The sequence below is a fragment of the Mus caroli genome, chromosome 11 (assembly GCF_900094665.2).
Source record: "Mus caroli chromosome 11, CAROLI_EIJ_v1.1, whole genome shotgun sequence".
NCBI classification, from domain to species: Eukaryota; Metazoa; Chordata; class Mammalia; order Rodentia; family Muridae; genus Mus; species Mus caroli.
Genome location: NC_034580.1, coordinates 61,756,088 through 61,782,492, shown reverse-complemented (window position 1 = coordinate 61,782,492; position 26,405 = coordinate 61,756,088). Strand labels below are relative to the sequence as shown.

The 26,405-nt window shown below is 43.7% G+C and overlaps 2 protein-coding genes across 3 annotated transcripts; one reads left to right on the top strand and one right to left on the bottom strand.

Annotated features, from left to right (window-relative positions):
- Nucleotides 1–315: 315 nt before the first annotated feature.
- LOC110305175 (protein SCO1 homolog, mitochondrial) lies at nt 316–11,595 on the bottom strand. Its single transcript, XM_021176989.2, has 6 exons — nt 11,327–11,595; nt 10,377–10,467; nt 8,301–8,498; nt 7,635–7,727; nt 6,847–6,962; nt 316–1,932 (listed from the first exon to the last, which is right to left on the bottom strand). The coding sequence occupies exons 1-6, from the start codon at nt 11,546–11,548 to the stop codon at nt 1,798–1,800; spliced, it is 855 nt and encodes a 284-aa protein (XP_021032648.1). The 5' UTR covers nt 11,549–11,595; the 3' UTR covers nt 316–1,797.
- A 26-nt stretch (nt 11,596–11,621) lies between these two features.
- Adprm (ADP-ribose/CDP-alcohol diphosphatase, manganese dependent) lies at nt 11,622–26,173 on the top strand. 2 transcript variants are annotated; one of them, XM_021176987.2, is made up of 5 exons: nt 11,622–11,708; nt 12,462–12,559; nt 22,086–22,712; nt 23,893–24,009; nt 25,769–26,173. In XM_021176987.2, the coding sequence occupies exons 3-5, from the start codon at nt 22,112–22,114 to the stop codon at nt 26,071–26,073; spliced, it is 1,023 nt and encodes a 340-aa protein (XP_021032646.1). In that variant the 5' UTR covers nt 11,622–11,708; nt 12,462–12,559; nt 22,086–22,111; the 3' UTR covers nt 26,074–26,173. The 2 variants fall into 2 exon arrangements, with proteins under 2 accessions (XP_021032646.1, XP_021032647.1); XM_021176988.2 differs by lacking the exon at nt 12,462–12,559 and having other exon boundaries at nt 11,629–11,708; nt 25,769–26,160.
- Nucleotides 26,174–26,405: the final 232 nt, after the last annotated feature.

The window sequence follows — 26,405 nt, the reverse complement described above, 5'->3', positions numbered from 1 at the left end:
GGTGGTGCATGCCTTTAGTCCCACCACCAAATACCCAGAGGCAGTGGCAAGTGGATCTCAGTTCAAGGCCAGCCTGGTCCTTACAAGTTCTAGGACAGCCAGGATTACAGAGAAACCCTGCCTCAAAAACTTAAAAACAAACAAACAAATAAATAAATGCCTTCCTTCTTTCCACATTCAGTCACATTCTGAAGTGACTGATCCAGGACTTGAATATATAAATTGTAAATGACATGATTTGGCCTATAACATTTACAGGTGTTCTTTCATGGTGATAGGAGTATTTTCATTAGGCTTCATATAAGTACCAAGAAGTTAAAAATCAGAAAATAAGCCTTTATTGCTTGTTTGGGAAGAATGGTTTCCAGCAAGGCTGATTTGTAGCATCTTTGGATTCACTAGAAAGGTTCAGGTTGAAAAGGAGATAGCCAAACCCAGGTATCAGGGAAGTTTAATTCAGAAACAAAGCCAAGATTCATTACTCAGCAGGCATTGTCTTTCTTACTCTCTCTTTTTTTTTGGAGACAGGGTCTTATTAGGTAGCCTGGTTGGCCCAAGACTCTCTATTAGACCAGGCTAGCCTCAAACTTGAAGAAGCCCCTGCCTCTGCCTCCCGAGTGCTGGCACTAACAGTGTGCCCACCACACCCAGCTGGATGACATTTCCTGGAGTAGCTGCTGACACCTTTAAGAGTGGTTATGCTTGTTACTTCTCTATGGAACAGATGACCCAGGTGTGGACTCAGGTCCTCAGATCTCAGTCACTTGCCCCTGGAGACCTAGGTCTCTGTATCCCACTCTGACTCAAGAGGCCAGTTCCTGGCCTGTGAATCTGCATTTTAACAAGCACTTCAGTCTGTGGCCTCTGCCCCTACCATGGTGTGCTAGGCACCCATTCTTCACAGAAGCAAAGCCATGCTTGTCCAAGTTGCTGGACTGACCACATCTTTTATTTCATACATTGTGTAATCTGGTACATAAAAATTACCAGATCATAGACATGATAAATATTCTCATTTCCACTTGGTCTACCACTGAAAACCAGTCAAATCACTTAGCTATTAAAAAAATAAAAAGGATTTAAAAAAAAAAAAAAAAAGCCGGGCAGTGGTGGTGCATGCCTTTAATCCCAGCACTGGGGAGGCAGAGGCAGGCGGATTTCTGAGTTCCAGGCCAGCCTGGTCTACAGAGTGAGTTCCAGGATAGCCAGGGCCACACAGAGAAACCCTGCCTCAAAAAACAAAAAATTAAAAATAAAAAGGTGGAGATTGAACCAACAGTTATGTGCAAACACTAAGCTTTCTCCTCCAGCCCAAAGCAGCACCTACTGTGGGACGGAGAGGCAGACCTGATGGTGACATTCTTTTCAAAGAAGCTGAGCTTCTACTCTCAAATATACAGAGGACTTGAACGCCTATGCTGAGCACACAAGTTGAAACAGCAAGAGCATTACAGAAGTGACACTTTCCTGTAGAATTTGGCCCCACATGCCTGAGCAAGAAGACACCGGCAAGGAAGCAACACTACTCCAAGAGTGCCATTCCTACAGATGGGCACTGTGTGCCTCTCTGATGGTTCTGGACGCCTGTTCTCCACTGGTTCTGACCACCCTGGCCCTTTAGACTCATGGTAGTTTCCTGGCAGACTGGGTTGGCTGAGCCCCAGGCTAACATCTCATGTAGAATGATGTTCTCAGGGTATGAAGTCCATGTTGTATGTTACATTATACAGAGGTTCCTCTGGGAGACAAAGCTTCCTCTTCAGCAAGCCAATCCTGCATCTGGTGATGCGGCTCTGGCTACCTCTTCTTCATGTATGACCTCATGTGTGCAGCAATTGAGCCAGCTATTTCTGCCTTCTTCTTGTTTTGTCCAAAATAATCAAGAAATTCTCCATCTGGTCCAATCAAGTACATTATTATTGTATGATCCACCTGTAAAGCAGAAGGGGGAAAGGAATGTGTGAATAAAGATTACAATCTTATTTTACTGAGGAGAAAGATGTTGCAGGGTAAGAGAAGTTAGCACCAGTATGTAAGTAACCACAGCAGAGGCCAGTCACCAATGCACGGTCTACAAACTGGGCCTGCACCACCTCCAGTGCATGCACAGCCATGGTCTAGAAATGGCTGCTGCTGGGTCCAGCCTGGGATGCTTTTGGTACTGCTCTTTACATACCCACTGTACAGTCTCTGAGAGAAGAATGCACCTCCCACTAGCCTTCTAAGTAGCCTATGCTGTGGAACAGCAACACTATTTTGAAACACTTTCCACTTCTGACTGGGAGTCTCTCATCTGATCCCTTCTCCACTCATACTTGTCACACAGGAGTCGAAGCAATGGTCGGTCAGTGAGTGCCTAGGTGCCCGCCCTCATGCTTAGACCTGCCTACACTCTGCTTGACACACTTTATGAGAAGCCAGAAAACCAACCACTAGCTGACAAATGTGATATAAACCCTAGTAGTGATTTATCTGATATTTGAGATCCCAACAAAAACTGTAGGATGTTTTTCTGCCCTGGGAAACTTGCATTTGCTATTCTGAGCTTGTGCTCTGAAGCAAACTGCTTGTCCACTCCCCACCAACCACAAAGGCTGCTCTTTAGGAGCCTCTTCAACCCATCATCAATTTTCCCATTAATTTCCTCTTAACATGTCTCAGTTCCAACGTAAGTTCAGACCAGTCTTTGGATATTCATTTCTGTAATATTTTAAGAGTAGATCTGCCATCCTAAGTCCTTGGAATTTGTTGGAGGCTTGTTTGGCAAGATAGAAAGATAAGTATGTCATCACACATACCAAAGAGGAAACACCCCTGAATATACCCCAACCCACATTATATGGCTGTGAGGCTGTAACCTTTTTATATACACACATTCATAAGGAGAGAGCAAATGGAAAGAGCCACTCTCCTGCCATCAGAAAAGAATGCCACCAAGAGCTCAGACAGCTGGTGACTTCATGTGGAGAATTTAATGCAGGAGCCAGGCAGGGCCTGGAATTTCTCCTCACACTTCACAGAATCAGAATTAAAACTCTGGCTTTCCCCTCAAGCCTTTCTTTGTAGCATATACCTTCTTTCTTCACTGGTTCCTTTCTTAAGAGAATTTTTGATGATTTCATATACACATACAACATAGGTCCCCTTTCCCTTTTCCTGTAGACACTTTCCTCTTTAAAGAATAGGGAGTATGTTGGACTTACTTCTGAGAGTTCTTAATATAAATTACCAACTAGTATATAGTAAAAGACATTCTCTGTCCTTGTCAAGCTTCTGTGTGATCACTTTTCAATACTTAACATGGTTATCATTGGAACAATGAACACTGTTCTAATAGAGAATTCTACAAATTCTAATAGTTTGTAGTAAAGAAAAACAAACTAGCAATTTACACATCCTATTCCCTTAGTGTGTGGTATATGTGCACATGTAGGTATGAGCACACACATGCATGCACAGAGGACAGAAGGCAATGTTGGGTGTCTTCTTTTGTCAGTCTCTGCTTGATTCACTTGAGACAAGGTCTCTCAGTAAACCTGGACTTAGGTTGGTAGCCTCAGCAAACCTCCTCTAGCAGTCCAATAGTGTGGAGTTTCAAGAGCACATGACCATGCCTGTTTTTTTTGTGTGGTTGCTGGGAATTTGAACTCAGTGCAACAGCACTGTTACCCACTGAGCTGTCTCCAAGCCCCTCACTTCATTTCATCCTGAGACAGGAGTCCTCTATAAAGTACAGACAGGCTGGAGAGGGGAAGTTACATACACTGCAAAATGCCTGATCTAACATTAAGATTTAGCACCTGTCTAATTTCAAAGTATGCATCCTTTTCTTATCACCATGTTGCCACTATTTCCAATTCAACTACAGAGGCGGCAATTCATGTTTCTTAAATATACCTTATAGCTGCCTTCAAAGATATTGCATGTGTACTAATCTTCTGGACTCCCAGAATCCCTTGGTTCTTCTCCCATGGAACCACTGTCACTGGTCCCTACTTTATTCTTGTTTGTATTTACTATGCATTATACCCACACTACCTACTACCGTCACACAACTTAAGACTTTATGACAGACCCTTGTCAAGTAACACAAAACACTGTTCTACATCACGACAGATAAAGTCACTCTTCAAAAAGGGTTGCTTGGGTTTCAATCCTTAGTTTTTACCAACAATGCTGTAAGATTCACCTGTAAGCTAACTTCCCGACAGCAACAGTGCCAACAAGGCAAAGGTAACCTCACATACATTGTCTTCCAAAGAGAACTTAGCTGATCCATTCCCACTGACAGTGCACAGACCAAGTTCACTCCAACAACACACTTCCCACTTTTCCTAGACTGACAACAGTATTTTTAAACTTTCCAATCCTAGCTAAACTTAACAGGGTTAAAAAGAGATATATCATTAAATAATCCACATTTTTGTTATGAAGTTGATGGTCTTCATTTAGATTTAAAAACTATTTCTATTCTACCCAAACTATTTTCTAGCTAACATTTATATAATAGTAATGTGTGCTTATGCATGTAATAACTATGTGTATAACATGCAAATTTAGCTTTACTTGTTAAGTTTTTATGCTCAATTTATATATAATGTCTAAAGATGCTACTTTTATCACTTTTGTGTAAGATTATGAAATATCATCCCATTATACCTCAAGGTTAATCTTTAAGCTCTGCCCTCTTACTAGTCCTTAAATCTTAACAGATATTTCCATCTATTCATGGCCTCAAGATATAAGGAATCACTTAAGAAAAACTCTAAGAAGTCTTAGTGTATCTCCCCCTGTTGGCTGATTTAGCAAATGTACAGCAATGAAGTAAGAGCAGTCTTCGGGCATCAGAGCAATATGTGGGAAAACAGGGTCTAAGATGCCTGCTAGGAGGTCAAGGAAGCCTCCATAAGATTTGTATATCTGTACTTTAATCTTTAAGACAAAAACGTCAACTACACTTCAGATTAACTGCATCACAAGTACAACTTTCAAGGCCTAGTATGTGCTTGGTCTGCTAATGGACTCAAAGGCTCCAGCCTGTGCATGACAGTCACTTACTTCTACTTCTCACACTTGCAGATGTAGCAAGACACAGCCACAGGAGAGCCTGACTACTTCTCTCAAACAGGGCTTCAGGGAAAAATATTTCATTTTTCTCTTTTCCCTTTCTTCCATGAATCCCAAGTTTTCCCAATGCTATGAGGCATTGGGTCTGGAAAATATGATACCATGTTGGACATGAGACATGGTCAAGAGCCCATTTTTATTTTTGTCAGAGGGTACACAGGGGTACACAAGAGGCTACAAGCTCAAAGGGCTATAGAGTGACTGAAGCCTAGTGTCCCAGTGCTTGCTGTAAAGCACAAGCATTCGCATCACCTGAACCCAGGTAAAAGGCAAGCACAGCCACACACGCCTGTGTGTACAGTACAAGGAAGCGGAGACGGGCAGAGGCTGGGAGCTCCTGTATCAGCCATCCTAGCCAACACGTACACAAATGCAGGACAAGAAAAACGTGCAAACCACAGCAGTCAGTGGAGAAAACAAACACTCTGCATACCGCTCTAGGGACAGGCCACAGGGAGCTGGCAAATAAATATCTCAGTGCTCTACACATCTCCCCCACACCAACCACTTTTATAGTTACAAGGAAATCTTATTATTAATCATTTTAGTTAACTGACATTATAGAAAACCCAGAGTATGACAACAGAAAAAAAATCAATAATGAGACTACTGTACAGTGGTTCTCAACCTTCCTAATGTTGAGACCCTCTGATACAGTTCCTCATGTTGTAGTGACCCCAACCATAAAACTACCTTTGTTGCTACTTCCTATCTGTAATTCTGCTACTCTTATGAATCATAATATAGGTATTTACAGTTTTCAATTGTCTTAAGTGACCCCTGTGAAAGGGTTGGTCAACCTACAAAGGGATAGCAACCCACAGGCTAAGAATTGCTGCTGTAGCACCATGTCAATTCTGGCTGTGCTAAGAAACAAACAACTGGGTTGAGAAGAAGAGTCAGCCTTGTGCACACCACAAAACCACCAATGAGAAACGGGTCCAGCTGCTCAGGACCTCCCAGACAACAATGACTACCAAGGAAACAGATCCTTAATGGAAGAACCACAAGGGTAAATTGGGCAGGCAGTCTAACTCTCACTGTTGAACCTCATGTTAAACTGAACTAAGTCCAAAGCCAGTAAAGCTTGCAGACAGTCTGTAATTTTCTCTCTTGCTTTTCAATAAAATATGATTCCCTAAGGCTTACAACTTACAAGTTTGAAAAGAAGCACTTTTTCCCCCTTCATCAAAGACACAGGGAGAAAAACAGGATGCTCATAAACTAACCCTGAAGCAGAACGGACACCACGTAACTGTATATAACTAGGGAAGGAGGTCAGGCAAATTATAAGAAGAGTAAATGTAAATTAAACAATAAGCAGTCATCTTTCAAATATATGTGCCTACTAGATTTCCAAATTATCCAAAATTCTCAAGGAATTTACAATAGCCCTAGTTTTCTTTCTTCTTTTTAAAAGGTATTTTTGTCTCATGTGTTTGAGTGCTTCTTACATGTCTGTACATGTCCCACATTTGTGCCTGGCGCCTGTAGAGTCCAGAAGAGGACATCAGATTCCCTGGAACTAGAGTTACAGCTGATTGTGAGCTGTAAGGTGGGTGCTGGGAACTGCACCCAGCTCCTCTGGAGGAGCATCAAGTGCCTTAATCAGTGAGCCATCTCTTTAGCCTTTATCTCAGAGGCCAGGCAGGCAGGTAAAATTTGTGAGACCTGGGATGCCGGGCCAGGCCAGGCATTCAAAGCTGAGCATTTACTTACTATGTAGTCTTCATCCTCATCCTTCGGGCCAGGGCTGTAATACACCCTGTATGCTCTGGCCACTCCATCAATCTCTTCTTTTGTGCCAGTCAAACCAACCAATTTGGGAGAAAATTCTAAATATAAAAACAAGACAGTAAGCAAAACCTAATGGCTATGGGTAAATCAGTCATAGAATGTATGTGCTGTTATGTTTTTTAGAATTTACATAATCTTGAAAGTCTTTTAAAATGCCTAAGAAGAGGCTGGTTCACATTTTTAATCCCAGCAGTCTGGAGACAGAGGCAGGTGGGTCTCTGTGAGTTCAAGATAGCCTAGTCTATAGTGAGTTCCAGGACAGCCAATAGTACAGTTAAACCCACCCTCAATAAATCAGTAATTAAATAAACAAACAAAAACAAAGCCTGAGGTCAAAATTTGTTTATGCTCCAAAATCCATCTTTAATCTCCCACTGCATACACTACTGAAGTATGTTTCTCCATTCAAACAAAAAGCATGGCAAGACACAGTGAGAAGCAACACACCCTTACCCCCACTTAGCTTAGGTCATACAGGGCTCAAGTGCCATTCGCTCCTGTGATACAAGTAAAGACCAGAGCACCACAAATGGAGAAACCTGCTTCTCGCGTATCAACAAACTGAACTGTGACTGAGCCTCACTGTTTTATCACCCTTCAAAACAACTGGCAATACCACCTGTCTACTTTAGGAAGCACTGTTAAGTCTCGGTTGGTTTGCTACTGTAAACTGTTAAGAGGTGAGTATGTAAATTATCAGAAAAACACACCTTTCACATAAGTCGCAATGGCTTCTTTTGTGTCCCTTTCTGGGTCAATGGTGATGAAAAGTGGAGTTAAATTTGGCAGGGATGGAATACTGTCTGAAAGAAAGGTCCAATTAGTCAATAGTCACCATAAGGGAAAAGACAGAGATCCAGCAATACCTGGGGAAAACAGTTCTACAGCAAAATGTCAGGGGGGCACAGAGGCCAGATTAGATGATCTGGAGTGGAGGAGGAGGAGGCAGACAGACGTGCTATCACACACTTTGATAAGTAAATGCTGTTACTCAGGATCACCTTTCATTGTCATCTAACTTCCTACTGCAAGCCAGTCTCTGCAGTTGTCCCTGCCATATCAAGGACATGGTACAATATCAATAAAGACTGAATAAAGAGGTATGCTCCCTTCAGATTGCTTTTAATTGACACTAATTAAATATTATCGACCACTCCAGATTTCCTAATCTAACCATCAGTGTCATCAGGAAAAACAATGAGAACATTCTAGTAAAAGGAGATGGAAGCACGATGCCGTTCTTGGCTCCCTAGCAAGGGCCCTAGAGTCAGAGCAAGCTGAACATGGAACATGAACAATGAAAACATTACCAGACACTAGAGACTGTGGAACCAGGACTAGTAAATCAGCAGTGCAAATCATGATTGGTCTCTTACCTATCTCCTCCACAACTTCAATCATTTTTTCTAGTTCTTCTGGACAGATATCAGGGCAATGAGTGAAGCCAAAATAAATCAATACCCATTGACCCAGGTAGTCCTTGTCGGTTTTGGGCTCCCCATTGTGAGTTGTAAGGGAAAATGGCCCCCCTAGTAAAGGCTTCCCAATGCTGCGATGCCGTTGTTTCTCCAGCTCTAAAAGAGAAACACCAACAAAACAAGTCACTGTAACCAGAGTCACTGAAATATGTGACACAGTCAGCGTAATACTAGAAACAGTTGCATGTGGGGTCGAGTCGGATGGGAAAGAAAATACAGAAGAAATCTCAGAAAAATAAGCATAAAAGAAGAAAACTGAATGCTATTACACATGCAAACACTGTAATTTAAGTGGAAAAAAGTGTTTACCTAGAACAATCCAGTCCTAAGCTGTTCAGTGTGAGGGAGAGAGCCTTGAGGCTGAGTGTGCCAGAGGCAGCTAAATAAGGAAAGGCAGTAGTGATGGGACCTTAGTTTTATAAAGATTAAACAAACAAACAAACAAACAGGGATGACAGTGGAGAGGACAGAAATGCTCTCTGTAGTGCTAAGGCAATCGGAGGTCCTGGTGAGAAATGCTGAAATGAGCTGAAACACAGCACCAGTAGGGCCAGTGATAGAAGAAAAACCCAAAGGCTACTGAAACTAACAACAAATTCTTCTGGTTTCATTTCTGATGCTGTGATAAAATATTCTGTCAAAAAGAAACTTAGATGAGAAAGGGTTTACTTTAGCTTACAATTCCTGGTAATGGCCCATCTGTGACGAACTCACAGTGGGAGGAGCCTGCAGCACTAGTCACATCACATCTGCAGTCTAGAGGAGAAATAACCTATGCATGCATAGTCTTTAGCAAGCTTTCCCTACACTTAGAAACTACAGGACCCAAACCAGGAAGTAGGGCTGCCTGCCACTTTCAGGCTGGATCTTCCCACATCAGTTAGGGCAATCAAAAGAATCCCCAAGGCCATGCACATATATCCACAGGCCAGCCTGATCTAGAGACCCTCACTGAGACCCTTCCCGCGTGACTCTAGGTTGTGCCAACTTAACAATAAAAACAAAGAAACAAAACAACTATCACAAGCTCCCGAGAGCTACTTTGAGTATTAAAAGAAAGAGAACAGATCACAATCCCTGAATATATGGCAAGTGAATAAACCCAGAGGGATGAGAACAGTACACACAAGCACGCACGATAAAACATACAATTCATATGGGAAGGCTGAGATGTCTTAGATGATGCAACATCACCAATAATGGGACAAGGAAAAATCTTGATGCACCCCACTACATGTGGTACCATTTCTGTGACAACCCTGTCAAAGGCTGCAGGACCTCAACAACGTCCCGAGAGAAGATCAGGATAGTACAGGCTGAGGAACAATTTACTAAATAACTGGCCTGTGGTTTTCAAAGTTGTCAAGGCCGGCCAAGTCAGGTGAGGCCTGAGAAACTTGTAATCTGCAGAAGCTGAAGAGACAACCAGGAACAAGGAATGGGTCTGAATTGATGCTTTTATTACAAAAGCAATACAGTATCAACCTCAATTAGAGTGCCTTCAACATTTCACAACGGTATTTCATAGCAGTTTCTGGCTTCCCCTCCACCACAGACAGCCTGGGCTTGCCCAAAGCTACCACCCCAAGTCGTTTGCAGTTCCTACCCACACCGCTCTACATGCCTGAACCCTAGGAAGTCTTCTCAGATCCCACAATCAAGATTTCTTCAGGCCCACACAGACCCCTGCCTGCCCTGCCCTCTGACCTGGAAAACAGTATCTAGGGAAATCCTTGAATTATTTTAAATCAAAAGGTTTAAGGACAGGGTTGGCCAATAGCCAAGTAGATAGAAGTGCTTGATAGAAAAGCCTGATTACCCAAGCTCAACCCTAGAAACCCACCATGGAAGAATACTAGCACCAACTCCCAAAAAGTTCTCTGGCCCCCACCGTGGCGTGCACACATCATCTGCATGCACACGCATGTACAATAATTAAAAAGAAAAAAAATACTCCAGAGGGTAACCACTTACTTTCTATCTTTTCTTTCTTGAAGTACTTCATTCCAGCCAATAAAGAGCCTCCAATGGCAAAGGTGAGAGCTAAAGACTTCCAAGAAACAGGCTACTGGGGCAGAGATTGAAACAATAAAACAAGTAAGATGCAAACACTTAACTGAGCTGTATTTGTTACCTTCATTTTCACAGCAAGTACATACACACAAACCAGTTGCATACACCGAATGCTTCAGGTTATTTGGGGATAAATAATGGTTATATCTACTGCAAAAGCACCCGTTTCCAAGTTTAAAAAAAAATGCCCAAGTTAATTTACAAACCAATTAAGGGCTGGGGGGGCGGGGGAATGAAGCTCACTTAATTGGTTGAGTGCTTGATTGTCATGTCCCAAGGCCATGGGTTCCATGCCAAGCACTGTATAAAAGTGGGTGTGGCGTTGCACATCTATAATCTTAAGCATCCTGGGAGGGGGATCAAGCTCAAAAGTCATTCTTGGCTACATATCGAGTTCTAGGTCAATCTAAGATATAAGACACCTGGTCTCAACAAACAAAAAAAGTGACTGATGACTGGCTTATGCTGATACTGAGGATAAAAATACATCTGGGTAGGTTACCCAACTGGCTTCCAAAATGACATCAAAAGAAACCTAAAAGTGGGGGCTTCCTGAAAACTAACATTGTGTTATTTCTCTGTACTCTTTAAAGTCCAGAACTGATTTTTTTTTTCCTGGAACAAAAGCCCGAGTTGTAACCGCGCGGAGGGAGAGTAGGTTCTCAAATTCTGTAAAGGCTGGGACCAGGAAACAGTTCTGTCAAAGTTGGAACTATCGCTGACCAGGAAGCAAGGAAGGGATTCCATGGCCCTTTCACGCCAGGAAGTTCCTGAGATGTGACCTTGCAGGATGCAGAGATGGAAGGCTGCAGAGAGCGCCGAGCCCAGAAAGGCTCCATGCGGACACTCACCCCAGGCTTCGGGCGGTGAGACCCGGCTTGACCGCCCTTGGGCTCCGGACCGGCTCCGGGCGGTGGCGGCCCAGCGCTGAAGGCTCTGCTCCGCAGGCAGTAGCACGCCTCCTCCGGTCTCGGCCTCTCCGCCACATCCCTGAGCCCATGGCCGCGAGGGAACAGACGCCAGAGCTGGCGACACTGCGACCTCACCACTGCGGCCCGTACAAGTGCCGCCATGAGTTTAGGAGACCGCGCCTCCTTTGGGCCGCCTCTCCATTTCCGCTCGAGCTTCCGCTTCCGCCGGAAGCCGAGGGAGGCCGCTCTTTCCCCTTGGCTCGTTGGTGACGCTGTTTGCCCTCTGGTTGTGAAGGAGTCCCGGGTCCCGCGGCTGCTAGCGGTATGTGGTTCTCAGGATTGGAGAAGGGTGGAGCTGCTTGTGGGCGGCGAGCTTTGGGAGATGGTTCCTTGGGATCCTGGGCTGGGCCTGGCGGCGGCTGGAGAACACAAACATCGCAGTGGGACGAGGTGGCCCTGGGTCTTCTAACCGGGTTCACTCCTCCCAGCTGTAAGGGACTAGGGGATCCCCTCCTACTGCCCGGTCTAAAAACCGGCCGGGTGGAACTGCGAGGTCTCGGACCCCAAATTAGAAGTCATCCCATAACTTTTGAAATAACCGTAATAACCCATGACTTGGAAAAAATAATAAATAAGACTTTGAGTGTCTAAGATAGTAAGATGACTTAAGACCAAAGTGGCAGCGCTTCTAACTGCAATACAAGCCGCCTGCTAACAAGGCACTGCAAAGGTGTGTGCTGCGTCATACCCATCTTTCATTTAGTCTCAGTGGCTCATTTCTTTAAAAGGTCTCCCACCCACCCTCCTGTCTCAGATTTTAAAGTTTGTTGAAGGTTTCCTCATTTGGGACTGCTTAGTTGGCTACAGCTACACTTTTTCTTGTTGTTGTTCCTTGAGAAATTTTACGTCGTATTCGTTTTGTTTGTTTATTATTTGCTGTGCACGCGCTGGGCAAATGATCTCCACCTTGTAGTTTTCTCACCTTTGCCCCTCTCACCCCACCCCGCCCTGTGGTGTTGTGTATAACAACTTCCGTGTTTTAATTAAAGCACTTTTTTTTTTTTTTAACTCCAAGGGGATCCCAGCATTGCTTCAGGGGTTGTTGCATTGGAGCATGATACTGTTCTTCTCCGTGCTTGGCTTTTTTGATCTATCAGGCTGCTCTCTAACACCGTAAGTAATATAGTTCTCGGTCGGGTTGATCTGCAATCTTATGAAATTTATACTCAAAGTTACTAGAAGTTTTTGTTTTTTGTTTTTTTATAAAACAAAGCATTGTTGAAGTTTATGAAAAGATTTTAACACAAATTGAAGAACACAGATGAATAGAGAGATGCTTAGGAGGAGAGTACACACCCAAAAGCATGGGCATTTCAGGAGTCACACTTGAATGTTTTTATAACAGTATATATATATATATATATATATATATATATATACATATACACACACACACACGTGTGTGTGTGTATAAAATTTGGGTGGCTTCTGAAGGTACATCTTAAGAGATCGTCAAACAACTTTTTCTTTTAATCTCATTTTTCTGGGTAATAGATTATAGGCTGGCTCCAGGGGTACCTTGGGTAGGATTACACAAGGGCCTTGGGACATGTTTTGTGCAAATAAAGTTTATAGTCTTGTTTGTAAAATTTCCAGAAAACTGTAGCTTTATGTCTAGGAAAGGAATAGGACCATACCCCAAGGTGATATGTGCTTAGGGCTTAAGTATAGTTTATTGCTATTTTAACATTCTTATTTGAAATCTACAGAAAGGGAATGCCATTTCTCTGTAGGCAACCTTCATAGCAGACATGATTAATATCAGGGAAATTTTTGATTCTCAGGTGGCAAGAGACTCCAACCAGACTCTGGGCCTTCCCTTTCCTTCCCATGTCTTCCTCATTTTCCCTCTGAGACTGATTCCTTCCTCTATCTTAAGAGTTGATGGTGGTGGAAGATCTGTTTCCTCTCACTGTTTGCTGAACAAGGATGCATTCCCTGCCTATCCAGCCATCACCTGTCTCAAGGTCTCTCGTCTAAGTAGGATGTGTTGCAGACTATTTGTTCACACCACGAACCTCGAGATTGTGTTATTTACTGAAAAGTGCTGTTTCTAGTTGTGGTGTGACTCGGACCTTGGCGCACACCTGTAATCCCAAATTATGAAGGTAAAGTTAGCTTGTAGAAGAAAGCACTCATGTTTGAAAGTGATGTCTAATTGAATGGCAGACGAAGTGATGAATCAGAGAAAGATTTGACAGAATAAGATCTGCCCGACTCTCAAGAGAAGAGAGAGGAAAGGAAGAGGAAGCTACTTAAGGGAGCAGCACAGAGGAAGAGAGGGAGAAGGCAGTTTTACCAGGACAGTTGTACAGATACAGGTTGCAGAGAGAGAACAAACTAGACACAGGTGAAGAATGAACAAGCCAGAGAGTGAGAAGGAGCCAAGCAGAGCAATTTGGGAGAATCTGAGAGAGAGAGAGAGAGAGAGAGAAAAGCCGGGCTGAATCAGTTAGCTCAGAGAGGAGTTTGAGCCAGAACCAGCCAGCCAGAGAACAGAAAGAACTAGGAAGGGGTGAGCTTATTTAGGAGCAAGTCTCAGAGGCTGAAGACATTCTAGGCCTAGGTTAGACTATATGGAGGCTGGAAGCTTCCAGGACTAGGCCTCCAAGACAATAATTACTACAGGAGAATAAAAGTTACTTTTACAGAAGTGCGAGAATCTGAGTTTGGAGATTGTAGGATCACTGTTCTGTGGGAATGTAGGAGAGGGTGCAGTCACTCACCACATCAGACCACATAAGCAGTGAAGCAAACAGCAGATTGTTACGCCTGGTCCTAAGATTAGCACCAAAGTGACCAGGCCTTCTTATCACACGGTAACTAAGACCTGTGATGTTAGTCAGTTGTGGTACTTGGGGAATTGAGGATACATATCTGAGTTGTCAGGTGTATAGTCCCAGCGCTGTATTTGTGACACAGGTTCTCTTTGTGCTGTTGAACAGACTATCAGGGGCCATTAGCCTTTGTAAGTGGGACTGTCGTCATTTTAACTTCTGGGTGTAGGATTTAAAGAAGTAAACACCTGATTATAAACTGAGAGTGTGGGAAAATACAAAGAACAACTCCAAGAAGGATTATTTGTTGTTTTGTTTTTGTTTTTCTAAATAAGATGTTTTAAAGTGTGTGTGTACATAAGAGTGCAGGTGCGTAAGAAGGCCAGAGGTGATGGAGCGCCTGGAGTTGGAGCTACAGGTGGCTGAGACCCACCTGAGATAGATGATGGGAACTGGACTCATATCCTTTGTAAGAACACTCTTAATTTTTGAGCCATTGGTCCAGCCAATGGGTTCTCTTTCCTTCCTTCCTTCCTTTTTTAAGATTTATTTTGTGTGTACGGGTGTGCATATGTGTGTGTTGCCCTCAGATGCCAGCAGAGGGCTTTGGGTCCCTTGGAGGTGGAGTAGTTGTGAGCCACCCACTATGTGTGCTGGGTCTGAACTCCGTTTCATGAGAGAGCAGCAAGCATACCTAACTGCTGAGCCATCTCCCCAGCCCACAAAAAAGGTTTTAATAGTTGAGTAGATTTAAAAAAAAAAAAATCCCAGCACTTGGGAGACAGAGGCAGGTGGATTTCTGAGTTCGAGGCCAGCCTGGTTTACGAAGTGAGTTCCAGGACAGCCAGGGCTATACAGAAACCTGTCTCGAAAAACCAAAAAAAAAAGCCAACCAAACAAAAAAAGGCAATAGTGTAAAGCCTTAGCCATAGAGTATGTATTCTGCCAACAGTGCCTAAAAGAAAAACAGTGAAGCCAAGCAGAACAGAAAGTCAGGCCCCAGCCACTGATGGGTCTTTAAGTGAGGCTTAGCTTTGGTTTTTAAGAAGGTAAGGATTTTTCTCTGTTGTCTGCAAAGAGCTTAGAGCTTGCAGGTCTTCTCATGCTTTGAGGGTACAGGAGATCTTATCGTGGGGTGCTCTTGAAACAGTGCTATGCCAGGGACTGTCCTCTCGAAGCTGCTAGGGAAGATGGCAGGCTGAGTGGGGCAGGAGCAGGAGCACCGCCTCATGCAGTCTCAGGCACTCATTGCAGAGTTTTTCTGCTTGGCTCAAGCTGGGATTCTCGGGTGCTGAAAGGAGTTTCAGGATGAATCAGTATGACACATTTGGAGTTTATGACGAGGTTTTACAGATGCAAGAGTGAGAGTTTATCGGAAAGAGATGCTTAGGGGAGGGAGAGCCACAAGGGCATGCGTGGGTGTGACTTCTTGAGAAAGTAGCTAGAAGAGGTCTTAGATTTCTATTCAGCCTTTCAAATCCATGTCTGTCAACATTAAGTTTCCTTCCTGAAGAAGTCTCAGCAAAAGTTTTGTTCCCCTTCTATTTTGGCTAGGGTAAACTCTCTGTCCTGTACTCAGCTGTACGGTACATGATCAAATGCACATGGCAGATTAAAGTTGGATTTGGTGTTGTATTTAACCCATCTGTTAGATTTAACCCATCTATTAGATTCTGTTAGCCTAAGATTTTACTACTAGCTCTATGCTCATTTTCTTTGTCTAGTAAAGTGTCTTACAACTTTTTTGTATTGTTTATTTTATTTTATTTTTTAACAAAATCTTAATCATTGGATTTTTACCAATGAAGACTGGAGTCAGATGCTGGGGTGAAAGCCTGCTAGCTCAGAGAGGCAGAGCGGGTGCCGATATGTGTGTTGACCTTCCAGCTGACCTTCTTCCTCAGCTAGTTGTCCCAGCAGGAATGCCCCACTCTCTAGCCTCCTTAAAACTGAATGTCCCTTCCTTCTACTTCCTGTGTATCTCTTTATCCATCCTCCTGACTTCCCCTTACTCTCTATGGTTTTTTTTCCTTAATAATCTTATATTTACTTCTGTCAACTGGTTGCTTGCTCTGCCTCTTGACCTATTGTTGACTTTATTTAATCCTGTTTACGGTATTCACATAATAAGCTGTTGAATTAAAGGTGTGTGCTAAGGCTGAGCCAAACCACAGCTAAAAACAAGTTTTTCCAGTAAATAACACAATCTTGGAGTTCATAGTATGATCAAATATCCTGCAATAGTTTATCTATTAGATAAAATACTAAATTTTAATTGTAACCAAATATTGAGTGAATTGCTAATAACATCTTTAATCCTGATTTTATAGAGCCCTTGCAAGGGTAGCATGTTGTATAGTATAAGTCTGGAACTTCTATTATTAACAGAAGCCACCAAGGTATCAGATGGGTTTTCTTCAGGAACCTCTCCTGAGAGCGATAGGGCACACATTGTACTGTTTGATGCTTATTCTATCATTAGTTGACGAGGCTTCCTAAGTTCTGTCCTGGATGTGAGTTTAGGCTGGCTTAAGTGGGACAGGCTAAACTGGCAGTTTTGTGACCTTACTGACACATACTTGCTTCATCATAGGATCAGACTCCTGTGCCTAATCACGAGCACTTCCTCTTATTAACACTAACATTGTGAAATATTTTTCTCTGTGTATGTGTGTTATTTTATGGAGATGGGTATTTTGGAAAAGTCCCTGTCAGTTGGTTGCTTATTCTTCATTTCCCTGCTGGAGATCAATATGAGTTCCTGGCCTCTGTCCTCTAGGGCTGGCTTCTCCAAGTTCCTTTTTGTCTATTTCCCTGAACTGTAAAGTTCAGCCTGGAACTAGCCTGAGTAATTTCTCTACAAACGTAGTTCTCTTTGCCCAGCCTTACCCATTGTGAGCCTAACCATTTGTCCCTAAATATACCCTGGTTCATCCTTCTGGACTCTTTCTTTTTTGTTTTTTTTTTTTTGGTTTTTTGAGACAGGGTTTCTCTGTATAGCTCTGGCTGACCTGGAACTCACTTTGTAGACCAGGCTGGCCTAGAACTCAGAAATCCGCCTGCCTCTGCCTCCGGAGTGCTGGGATTAAAGGTGTGCACCACCACTGCCCAGCTCCTTCTGGACTCTTAACTTTCCCATGACAGACCAAAGTGAGGTGGAGCAGAGACCCTCCTAATGGTAAGAGAGAGATTCTCGGGCCTTCACACATTCCTTGTTACCTAGTAAAAGTGTTCTTGATCACATTAGTGATGTGTGGACTATACCTGCCTCTTATCCCCATCCCCTTCTTCCCATTCTGTCACACCAGCAGGTGCAGGGTGATACTCTAATGTTGCTAGAGATGAACTGGGCGTTGATCCGTTCTTTTTTTTTTTTTTTGGTTTTGTTTTGTTTTGTTTTGTTGTTTTGGTATTTTTGGTTTGGTTTGGTTTGGTTTGGTTTGGTTTGGTTTGGTTTGGTTTTTCGAGACAGGGTTTCTCTGTGTAGCCCTGGCTGCCCTGGAACTCACTCTGTAGACCAGAGTGTCCTTGAACTCAGAAATCCGCCTGCCTCTGCCCCCCAAGTGCTGGTACTAAAGGCATGCGCCACCACTGCCCGGCTTGATTTGTGTCTTATACAAGGAGAAATATCTGAAGACATAAAAGAGATTTTTGCAAATGCCATCATCATTGTCACTGAAGTCTGAGCTTTCTATTGGCGCCAGATCTACTGGTAAAACCAGGAGGCAGAAGTTGGTAGAAGGAAATGGATCTATATGAGGGGTGAGGGGACTGTCAGTTAGGTGTTGGGGCTTTAAGCCTGATTCTATAGAGCCCTTGAGAAGGTAGCATGGATGCAAGGAATTACACTGAGAGAATGTATAGTTCCCCATGCTCTGCTCTTCTGCCAGTCAGCTCATGTCAGCTGAGGAGAGAGGCTGCTCTTAGCCAAGGCTGTAGAACTCAGAGTAGCTGGTGAGAGGAGGCAGGTCTGTGGAAGATGGCGGAGGGGTTCAGGAAGTACAATCCCACTCCCTACATTACACGTTAATGCTTTCATTGTTTAAAGCCATGAGCTACTTCCAGGCCACTCTCTGCTTCATCCTGCCATTGACCATGTTCTCCCTCGGTTTCCTGTGGTGCCACCATGCCTGCCTGGTAGAACAGACTCACAGAGCAGGGGTGCAGTGAATGACTACGGTAGCTGTAGTGGGGACCAGTGGGTGCAGGCATTCGGTAGTTTCCAGGACTCTTGCATCATTTCATTCACATTTGCTTCCTTCTGTGTTAGATTCATCTCTGCCAATTTCCCCCTAGAAACTCGGGTTGTGTTATAGGATTGATGAGAAAGTTATAGCCCACCATGCATATTAGGCCAAACCAGAGTCTTTAACTTTTGTCTGTGACCAGCATGACAACTTATTTTGATTTATAGCTTTATTGGTTATTTAAGTTTATCTTTAGTTGTACAAACGTTAATAATTTTGGTTAATACATTTGGACCATGGTCAGGGTCATGGAAAGTCTGTTGCCAGTATAGCTGTGCCTGTTGAGAGGTCAGGGCTGAGGAATGCCTAAGCAGAGAAAATGGGAGTCGGGACAGGACAGTGTTGCCGTAGTCACTTCCCTTGTAGCTTTCAGGACTAGCTTCCACAGCCGTGCGCAGGCTCCTGGCAGATGTTGTTAAGCTGAAGTTTGTTGACCCAGCTTGGGCTGTGTACCTACCCCTAGGTGATCAGCCAGCAAAGGGAAGTCACAAACCATGAACTCAGAAGGGAAATTGGCCTGAAAGAAAGTGGGGTGTGGTTACACAATCAACGGGAAATGACTGTTAGCAGAGGTAACAACTGCTTTCTGAAGAGAAGAGAAGATCACTGGGACTGAACCTTCTCTAAGAGATCACCTAACGGTTCTGAGTTTAATATCTAAGCAGGCTTATGTGTCACAGCCTGGAGGGCATTCTCGGGACAGTTTTGTCTTGAGCTTTGGGTCCCTGGAGACCTTGCTGTCTGGCCTTTGCTTTAATCCCATTCGGCTGCACTTGAAATCTCAAGTATCGGAAACTAATTAGATCAAGTATTTTCAGCTGACTTTGATGAAGTTTGTTTTTCTTGTAATTTTATCTTGAGTTTTCCACCTCACCAGTAAGAGTGTCTTTTGCTCACAGGAAGGTTAGGAAAATACTGTCCCATCACAAATATTTAGACACGGTGTCTGGTAGGGTTTTCAAGTGGAGACTGGAAGAAGAGAACAAATTTAAACACTTTTTAAAAACGTTAAGGAAAATAACTATGTACATGATACATGTGTGACACAGTGCATATGTGGAGATCAGAGGACCGTTTGAGGGCTGGAGTTTACTGTTCCCACCATGTGGGTCTTAGAAATTGAACTCGGGTCATCAGGTTTGGCAGGCAGCAACCTTTACCCAGTGACCCATCCAGTGACAGCAGTGTCAGAGTGAGGAGAGCCCCCATTCTCATGTCTAGCTGGAGCCTGGCCCCTGTGCTGAATATGGAGTTGGAGCCTTTCTGTTAGGAGTAGCTTAGAAGCTTAGACTGTGATTTCATGTTTCTTTGGAGATTTAAAGTAGGAGCTTGGCTAGGCAGATCAGGTGCTTAGTGACCAGGAGTCGGAAGGATTTTAGAAAGTCAGGAATTTTTAGCAACAGCTAGATTTTGATCAATTTAGATAGAACTAGAGGTTTTTTGGATTTTTTTTGGGGGGGGTGGGGAGTTGGTTTTGTTTGTTTGTTTGGGTTTTTTTTTTCATAATAAGAATAGTTTGTCATTTAGCACCTTGGCCTTTTATGTTTGTCATAATCCTTAGTATTCTTGGTTCTTTTAGCATTACAAATTCTGTTTATAAATTACCTAATGAGATACTTTCTAGAGTTTAAGCGGAGATTATGTGTGGGATGAAAAGATTGTGTTTTCTGTTCTGGCTCAGAACCTGGGGACTGGTTCTAAGATTAGGAGAACCGGTTCAAATTAGAATTCAGCTGCTCATAGAAAGGACAGCGGGTACTGCGATGTCATAGCATTTGTAGTTTTCCTTTATATATTTCTGTGTGAATACACACCCATCTGTTTGAGAGCCCTAGGAAGCCCAAAGGGGATATCAGGTCCCTGTGTTTGTAGATGGAATTACAGGTGGTTGTGAGCTTTCTGACCTGGGTACTGGGAATTCAGGCACCCTAGAGGAAGCTCTTTCAACCTCTGGGCATCTTTTCAGCCCATATACTGGGCTTTTTTGAATTTAAAATTATTCTTCTTTATATTAGTTACATTTCTATTGTGATTTAAAAAAAAATGACCCAAAGTAACTGAAGGTAGAGTTTATTTTGCCGTATAGTTCAGAGGGATAAGAGTCTTTTATACTCAGGTGAGGTAACACATACTTTTGGGAAGCGGAGGCAGGTGGATCTCTGTGAGTTCTAGGCTAACCTGATCTACACTGGGAGTGCAAGGATATCCAGGGCTACATAGAGAGACCCTGTCTCCAACAGTAGCCCCCCACTTCTGCTCTGTGAGTCTGCTGTATCAGGCAGGCATGATGGCACCACAGGGAGCCAAGGGAGGACGTGGTCAATGGCAGAATGAAGCCGAGGGTGGACTGGAAGTAGCTCGAGGCTTTAAACAATGAAAGCCTGCCCTCAGTGGCTTACTTAATCCAACAAGGCTGCACCTACCCATAAATGCCACCGACTGGGGGCGGGACACCAAACTCCCAAACCTCTGGGGACTTTTGTCATTAAACTACCTTCTTTTCATATCATCGCTGTCTTCCCTCAGATACTAAAGGGAAAGACTTCTTTCTGCAGGCTGCTCATCAGCAAAGAAAAAAGCCTTGGCCTGCCGGAGCATCCCAGAGTGGGCTCTGCTGTGGGAAGTAGGTGGCCGAGTGAGTGTGACGGTGCTGTGGGATGGGTGCAGTTTTATGTAAATGAAATACTTGTTTCAAGCTAGTCCATGTAGAAGACATAAAAACCTGTTATTTTATTTCCCAGCTGTTTTTTTTTTTGTTTTTTGGTTTTTTTTTTTTGGTTTTTCCAGACAGGGTTTCTCTGTATAGCCCTGGCTGTCCTGGAACTCACTTTGTAGACCAGGCTGGCCTCGAACTCAGAAATCCACCTGCCTCTGCCTCCCGAGTGCTGGGATTAAAGGCGTGCGCCACCACGCTGTAAGCCTAGACTGGGCAGGCTCTGAGTATTCTCACCTATATCCAAACCATAGGCCCCATGCTACTTACAGTTCAGTCTCGCTGGGCTGGTTCTGTTCCATGTGTGTCCTCAGGACAAGCTGCTTTTGGCCTCATGGTGACCTCCTTCCTCCATCAGTTCTCTCCTTCCTACTCCTCCCCCATGGTCTCTCCTGAGACCCCTCACTCAATTCTCAGGTCCCACATTTCTCTCTCTACTAACCAGTTTCAGGCTCAAGCCCTTTATTAACCAATAGCTTTAAAGCGGGGAGCAAGGTTTACACAGCAAGGGTTGGTGTATGTGAGGATGCACTTGTCTGGATGGCAGCCAGCTCTTGGGGCTCAGAATTTAGCATTTGTATACATAGCAACTTATGAATCCCCAATGTTTAAAATGGGTACAAAGTAAGAAATATTTCCAGATTTGAACTTGGCCATTGTGGTTGGAATTCCTGATGTTCAGTTTGGCAGTGCCCTCTTGTAAATGGTTAGTCTTCTGAGTGAGAGAGGTTATCATCTTTACGGATGAGAACTGAAACATTTCAGAGCTAAGACATTAACCTCTAGTGCCTTCACACTTGTCCGTCTGTCTTGCTGTCTAGTGGATTAACCTTTTTGTCATTTTCTTCTGTCCACTGGAAGGCTGCAGTATTTTAACGTGGGTCTCTTTTCCCTCTCCTTAGCTTATTTAGAAGTCTGCTTGGAGGTTATGGCTGATAAGCTGGTCCCCGGTTCTCCAGCTGATGCTTCAGAGCCACTGTTTTCCTTTGGAGTTATAGCAGATATTCAATACGCTGATTTAGAAGATGGATACAATTATCAAAGAAGCAGGCGGAGGTACTACCGACACAGTCTTATTCACTTACAGGGTGCCATCGAAGACTGGAATAAAGAAAGCAGCATGCCCTGTTGTGTCCTGCAGCTCGGAGACATCATCGATGGCTACAATGCACAGTATAAAGTATCAGAAAAGTCTCTAGAACTTGTCATGAACACATTTCAGATGCTTAAAGTTCCAGTTCACCACACGTGGGGAAACCATGAGTTCTATAACTTCAGCAGAGACTACTTAGCAAACTCTAAACTTAACAGCAAGTTTCTAGAAGACCAGATTGTACAGCATCCTGAGACCACGCCATCAGAGAACTATTACGCTTATCACTTTGTACCATTCCCTAAATTCCGGTTCATTTTACTCGATTCTTATGACCTGAGTGTATTGGGCATAGACCCATCTTCTCCAAAATATGAGCAGTGCATGAAGATGCTGAGGGAGCACAACCCAAATGTGGAGTTGAATAGTCCCCAAGGTGAATTATTGCTTTGAGCTGAGAATCTAATACTTTGTCTTTAAATTCTTCAGCTACCTTTTATTCAGCAGGAAGATGGATGATTAAGGTAAAAGTTTATTGTCATTGTTCAGGGTCAGGATTCTTATACCTTGTTGAAGTCTCATAAACTTGTTACAAGTAATTCAGACTTCAGACATTTAGCAGATATTGAGTGTCCATTCTGGACTGAGCACTTAGTAATTCTCTTTTTTTTAATGGAAAATATATTTATTTTCCATAGCAGTCGGTGGGTAGGGCAGATAAGAATAAATATATCTGTTAGCTTTCCATCACTGGTCACTACCTAAAATAATCAACTTACATGGGGGAAAAGGTCTGTCTCGGCTTACGGTTTGGAGGCGTTCGGTTCATAGTCCCTTGGCCTGGCTACACTGGGGCCTGTGGTAAAGGAGCACATGGTGACAGGGAATACACACTAGAGCAAGCTGCCCACACCTTAGAGCCTGCAAGCAAAGTGGGGGAAGGGGGCTGAGCTGGTGGTCTCCCCATCGAGGGCATCCTTCCGAGACCTGACTTCCCTCACTAGTTCTCACCTCTAAGAGATGCTCTCACCTCCCAGTAATTCCACAGTTGGTGACCAGGTCTTCAACATATGAGCCTTAGCGACATTTCACATCCATACCATAGCAGTAAATGAGACAAAAGCCAGATTCTCCCCTCGGTGATAGCTGCACTGAGAAAACAGAGCATGGTGTTACAGCAAAGGGCTAGTGGTGCTATTTTAGATGAGGTAAGCAGACAGAAGCACCCCAAGGACACAAGAATCCAAGCCATTGTCCAGATGACAGGAGCTACACTTAGAAAGAGTTGGGTAGGGAGCTGGCAGGCACAGGAAACAGATGCAAATACTCCCAAGTGTCAGAGCACAGGCCCGACTGGGGTGAAGGTAACAGGGACAAGGATATGGAGTAGGGCTCGGAGGACAGGAAGGAGGTTGTGTTTGGAGCATAGTGGAAAGTGAGTGAAGTACGTACGCAGGAAGTCGAGACTAGGATTTACATCACTGTATTTGTATATTGCTCTACATTCTTAAGATGTTGATCCCCAAAGAAAGTGTATCCTTGCATTAGCTAAACTTGAATGCCCAGATGAGGGAGAGGATGACATGCAACAGGTCTAACTTGCTGAATTCATTCAGGACTTTCTGAGCCCCAGTATGTCCAGTTTAATGGAGGATTCAGCCAAGAACAGCTGAACTGGCTGAATGAAGTTCTTACATTCTCTGACACGAACCAGGAGAAGGTAGTGATTGTGAGTAAGTATGCAAACTGCTCCTTTGGTTACATGGGCATTTTAAAAATTGGGAAGTTAATCCATGAAAGAACAGTAATATTTGTGTTTTGATATCTTCTTTCTGTAAAACAGATACTTATACCTTTTTGAGATTATAAAATAACTAACTGTATTGGTGTATGAGTGTTTGCCTGAATATATCTTCATATACTGTGTGTTTGCAGTACCCTGAGGAGGCCAGAAGAGGGTGTCAGGCAGGTCTCTTCTGTAATTACAGACAGTTGTGAGCTAACATGTGGGTGCTGGGAATTGGATCCTGGTCCTCTGGAAGAGCAGCCAGTGCTCTTCATTGCTGAGCCATCTCTTCAGCCCCACTTACTACTTTTCTTTGAAACCTAAATCTTAACATTTAAAATGAGTCAGGAAAGAATTGTAAAATAAACAAAACATCTTGCCATCTGTTAGTGTCTCTGAGTTTCCCTTGTAGGGTTCAAAGTGGACTTTTCCCAACTATGAATCAAAGTATCCACTAAGTCTTACCCTTAGCAGCCTTGGCTGGCAGTGAAATTACCACGGCTGGATCACTGCTGCCCAGCTGAGGCAGAGCTGGTGTGAGATGTGACAGTCACACTTGCAGTTCTCTGCCAGTCCCACAGTTCCACAGGAACTAGTTTTCATTTAGGAATCAGTTTTGGGACACACTGCCATTGGAGATAACGGGCAGTTTGGAAGGTGTGCCTGCTCCTACGTGATGCTGGGATGCCATCTGCCTCTTGGTTTTAGGAACCTTGTGAGCATTGAGAAAGCCTGTGAACTGCACTTTTCTCACACACATGAAATCATGAATGGAAATCCTTCAATTGAACAGAGGTGTGTCTGCTACCATTTGATTGTCAGTGTAGCTTCTCTTAGCCTTAGAACACTCGGGTCAGAGAAGGGGAAGGAGGGAAGGGTGCGCATAAGTGCTTGGGCACATGCCCTGCTAGGGGTCTGTTACCCAGTCCCTTTCTTACTTGCTTATAAACAAGAGGCATTAAGTGAAACTTGTTTAAATGTACGGATGCAAACAAACAGTAGCAGAGCAGAGCTCAGTGACTGGGAAGGAGCAAGACAGGCGAGCTCTGGCCCAGTGCACTCTCTTAAACTGTCAGATATGGTGGCACTGCAGTTCAGAGTCCTGCTTCTATGCCCACGTAGCTCCTAGGGCCCAAGGTCCACCTTCCCTGCTTTAATCAGTTTTCTCAGCTACAAGTTGGATCTGGCAGCTTTGATTGCCACAGGTTCTTTAACGTCTCCTGAACTGTGTTTGTTCAGTGACATTTTTATATAGCACAACCCCTGGGCAGCTCTTAAGCTGTTCTTTAGCTGCATCTTTCTTTATATGTAACATTCCTATATATGGAAATCAGTGAGATTGGATCCTGGCATAGAATCTGGCTGACTCCTGGGCCTTTACAGATCCCCTGCATAGGATGCCTTTGGGATTGTGTAAGCCTCAGAGATCATTTTCCTATACAAATATATCTTCTACCTTATATTTAAACCATCTACCCATCTGTCTATTCTGTTTATCAAAGATGTGGTTATAGATTGCCTGCTCCATAGCTCAGGCTGGTCTTGAACTCATGACCCTCCTCCTGCCACTTCCCAAGTGCCGAGATTACAAAGCGCATTGTCACCTCGGTCTGCATGTGTTTAGGTTTGCTTTCCTGAATTCTAGCTTCTGGTCTTTTTTCTTGATGGAAAAAAAATTTAATTTGCTCCTAATTTTTCCTTAACAGGCCATCTTCCTATTTACCCAGAGGCCTCTGACAGCGTGTGCCTGGCTTGGAACTACGTGGATGCTCTGTCAATCATATGGTCTCACAAGTGTGTGGTGTGTTTCCTTGCCGGCCACACACACGACGGTGGCTACTCTGAAGATCCTTTCGGCGTGCACCATGTCAACCTTGAAGGGGTTATTGAAACAGCTCCGGACAGCCAGGCCTTCGGCACAGTCCATGTCTACCCTGACAGAATGCTGCTGAAAGGAAGAGGCAGAGTCCCAGACAGAATTATGACTTATACCAGGGAACAAGCTTTGTGATTTTCGCCTCATTATCTTGTCTGCTTTGTAGAAAGTGAATGATACTGTTTTATGTTTTATTACATTCCATAAAAAGTTAAATTCTCAGTTGTGCTCTTAAGTATTCTGTTTGTGTACAAAATGTATTTGCACCTTGATTATGTGTGAGTGAAGATAAAACTCAGAAGTGTTATTTTTGGATAATATATCCAGGTACTGAAAGCTAGTACTGAAAATCTTAAAATAAACCAGGAAGGAGACTCATGTGGGCATATACTCCTAAGAAGGGGCTGTATTTGGCCTAATTTGAATTTCTTTACTTCCCCTCCCCATCCCCTCCCCTCCCCCTCCCC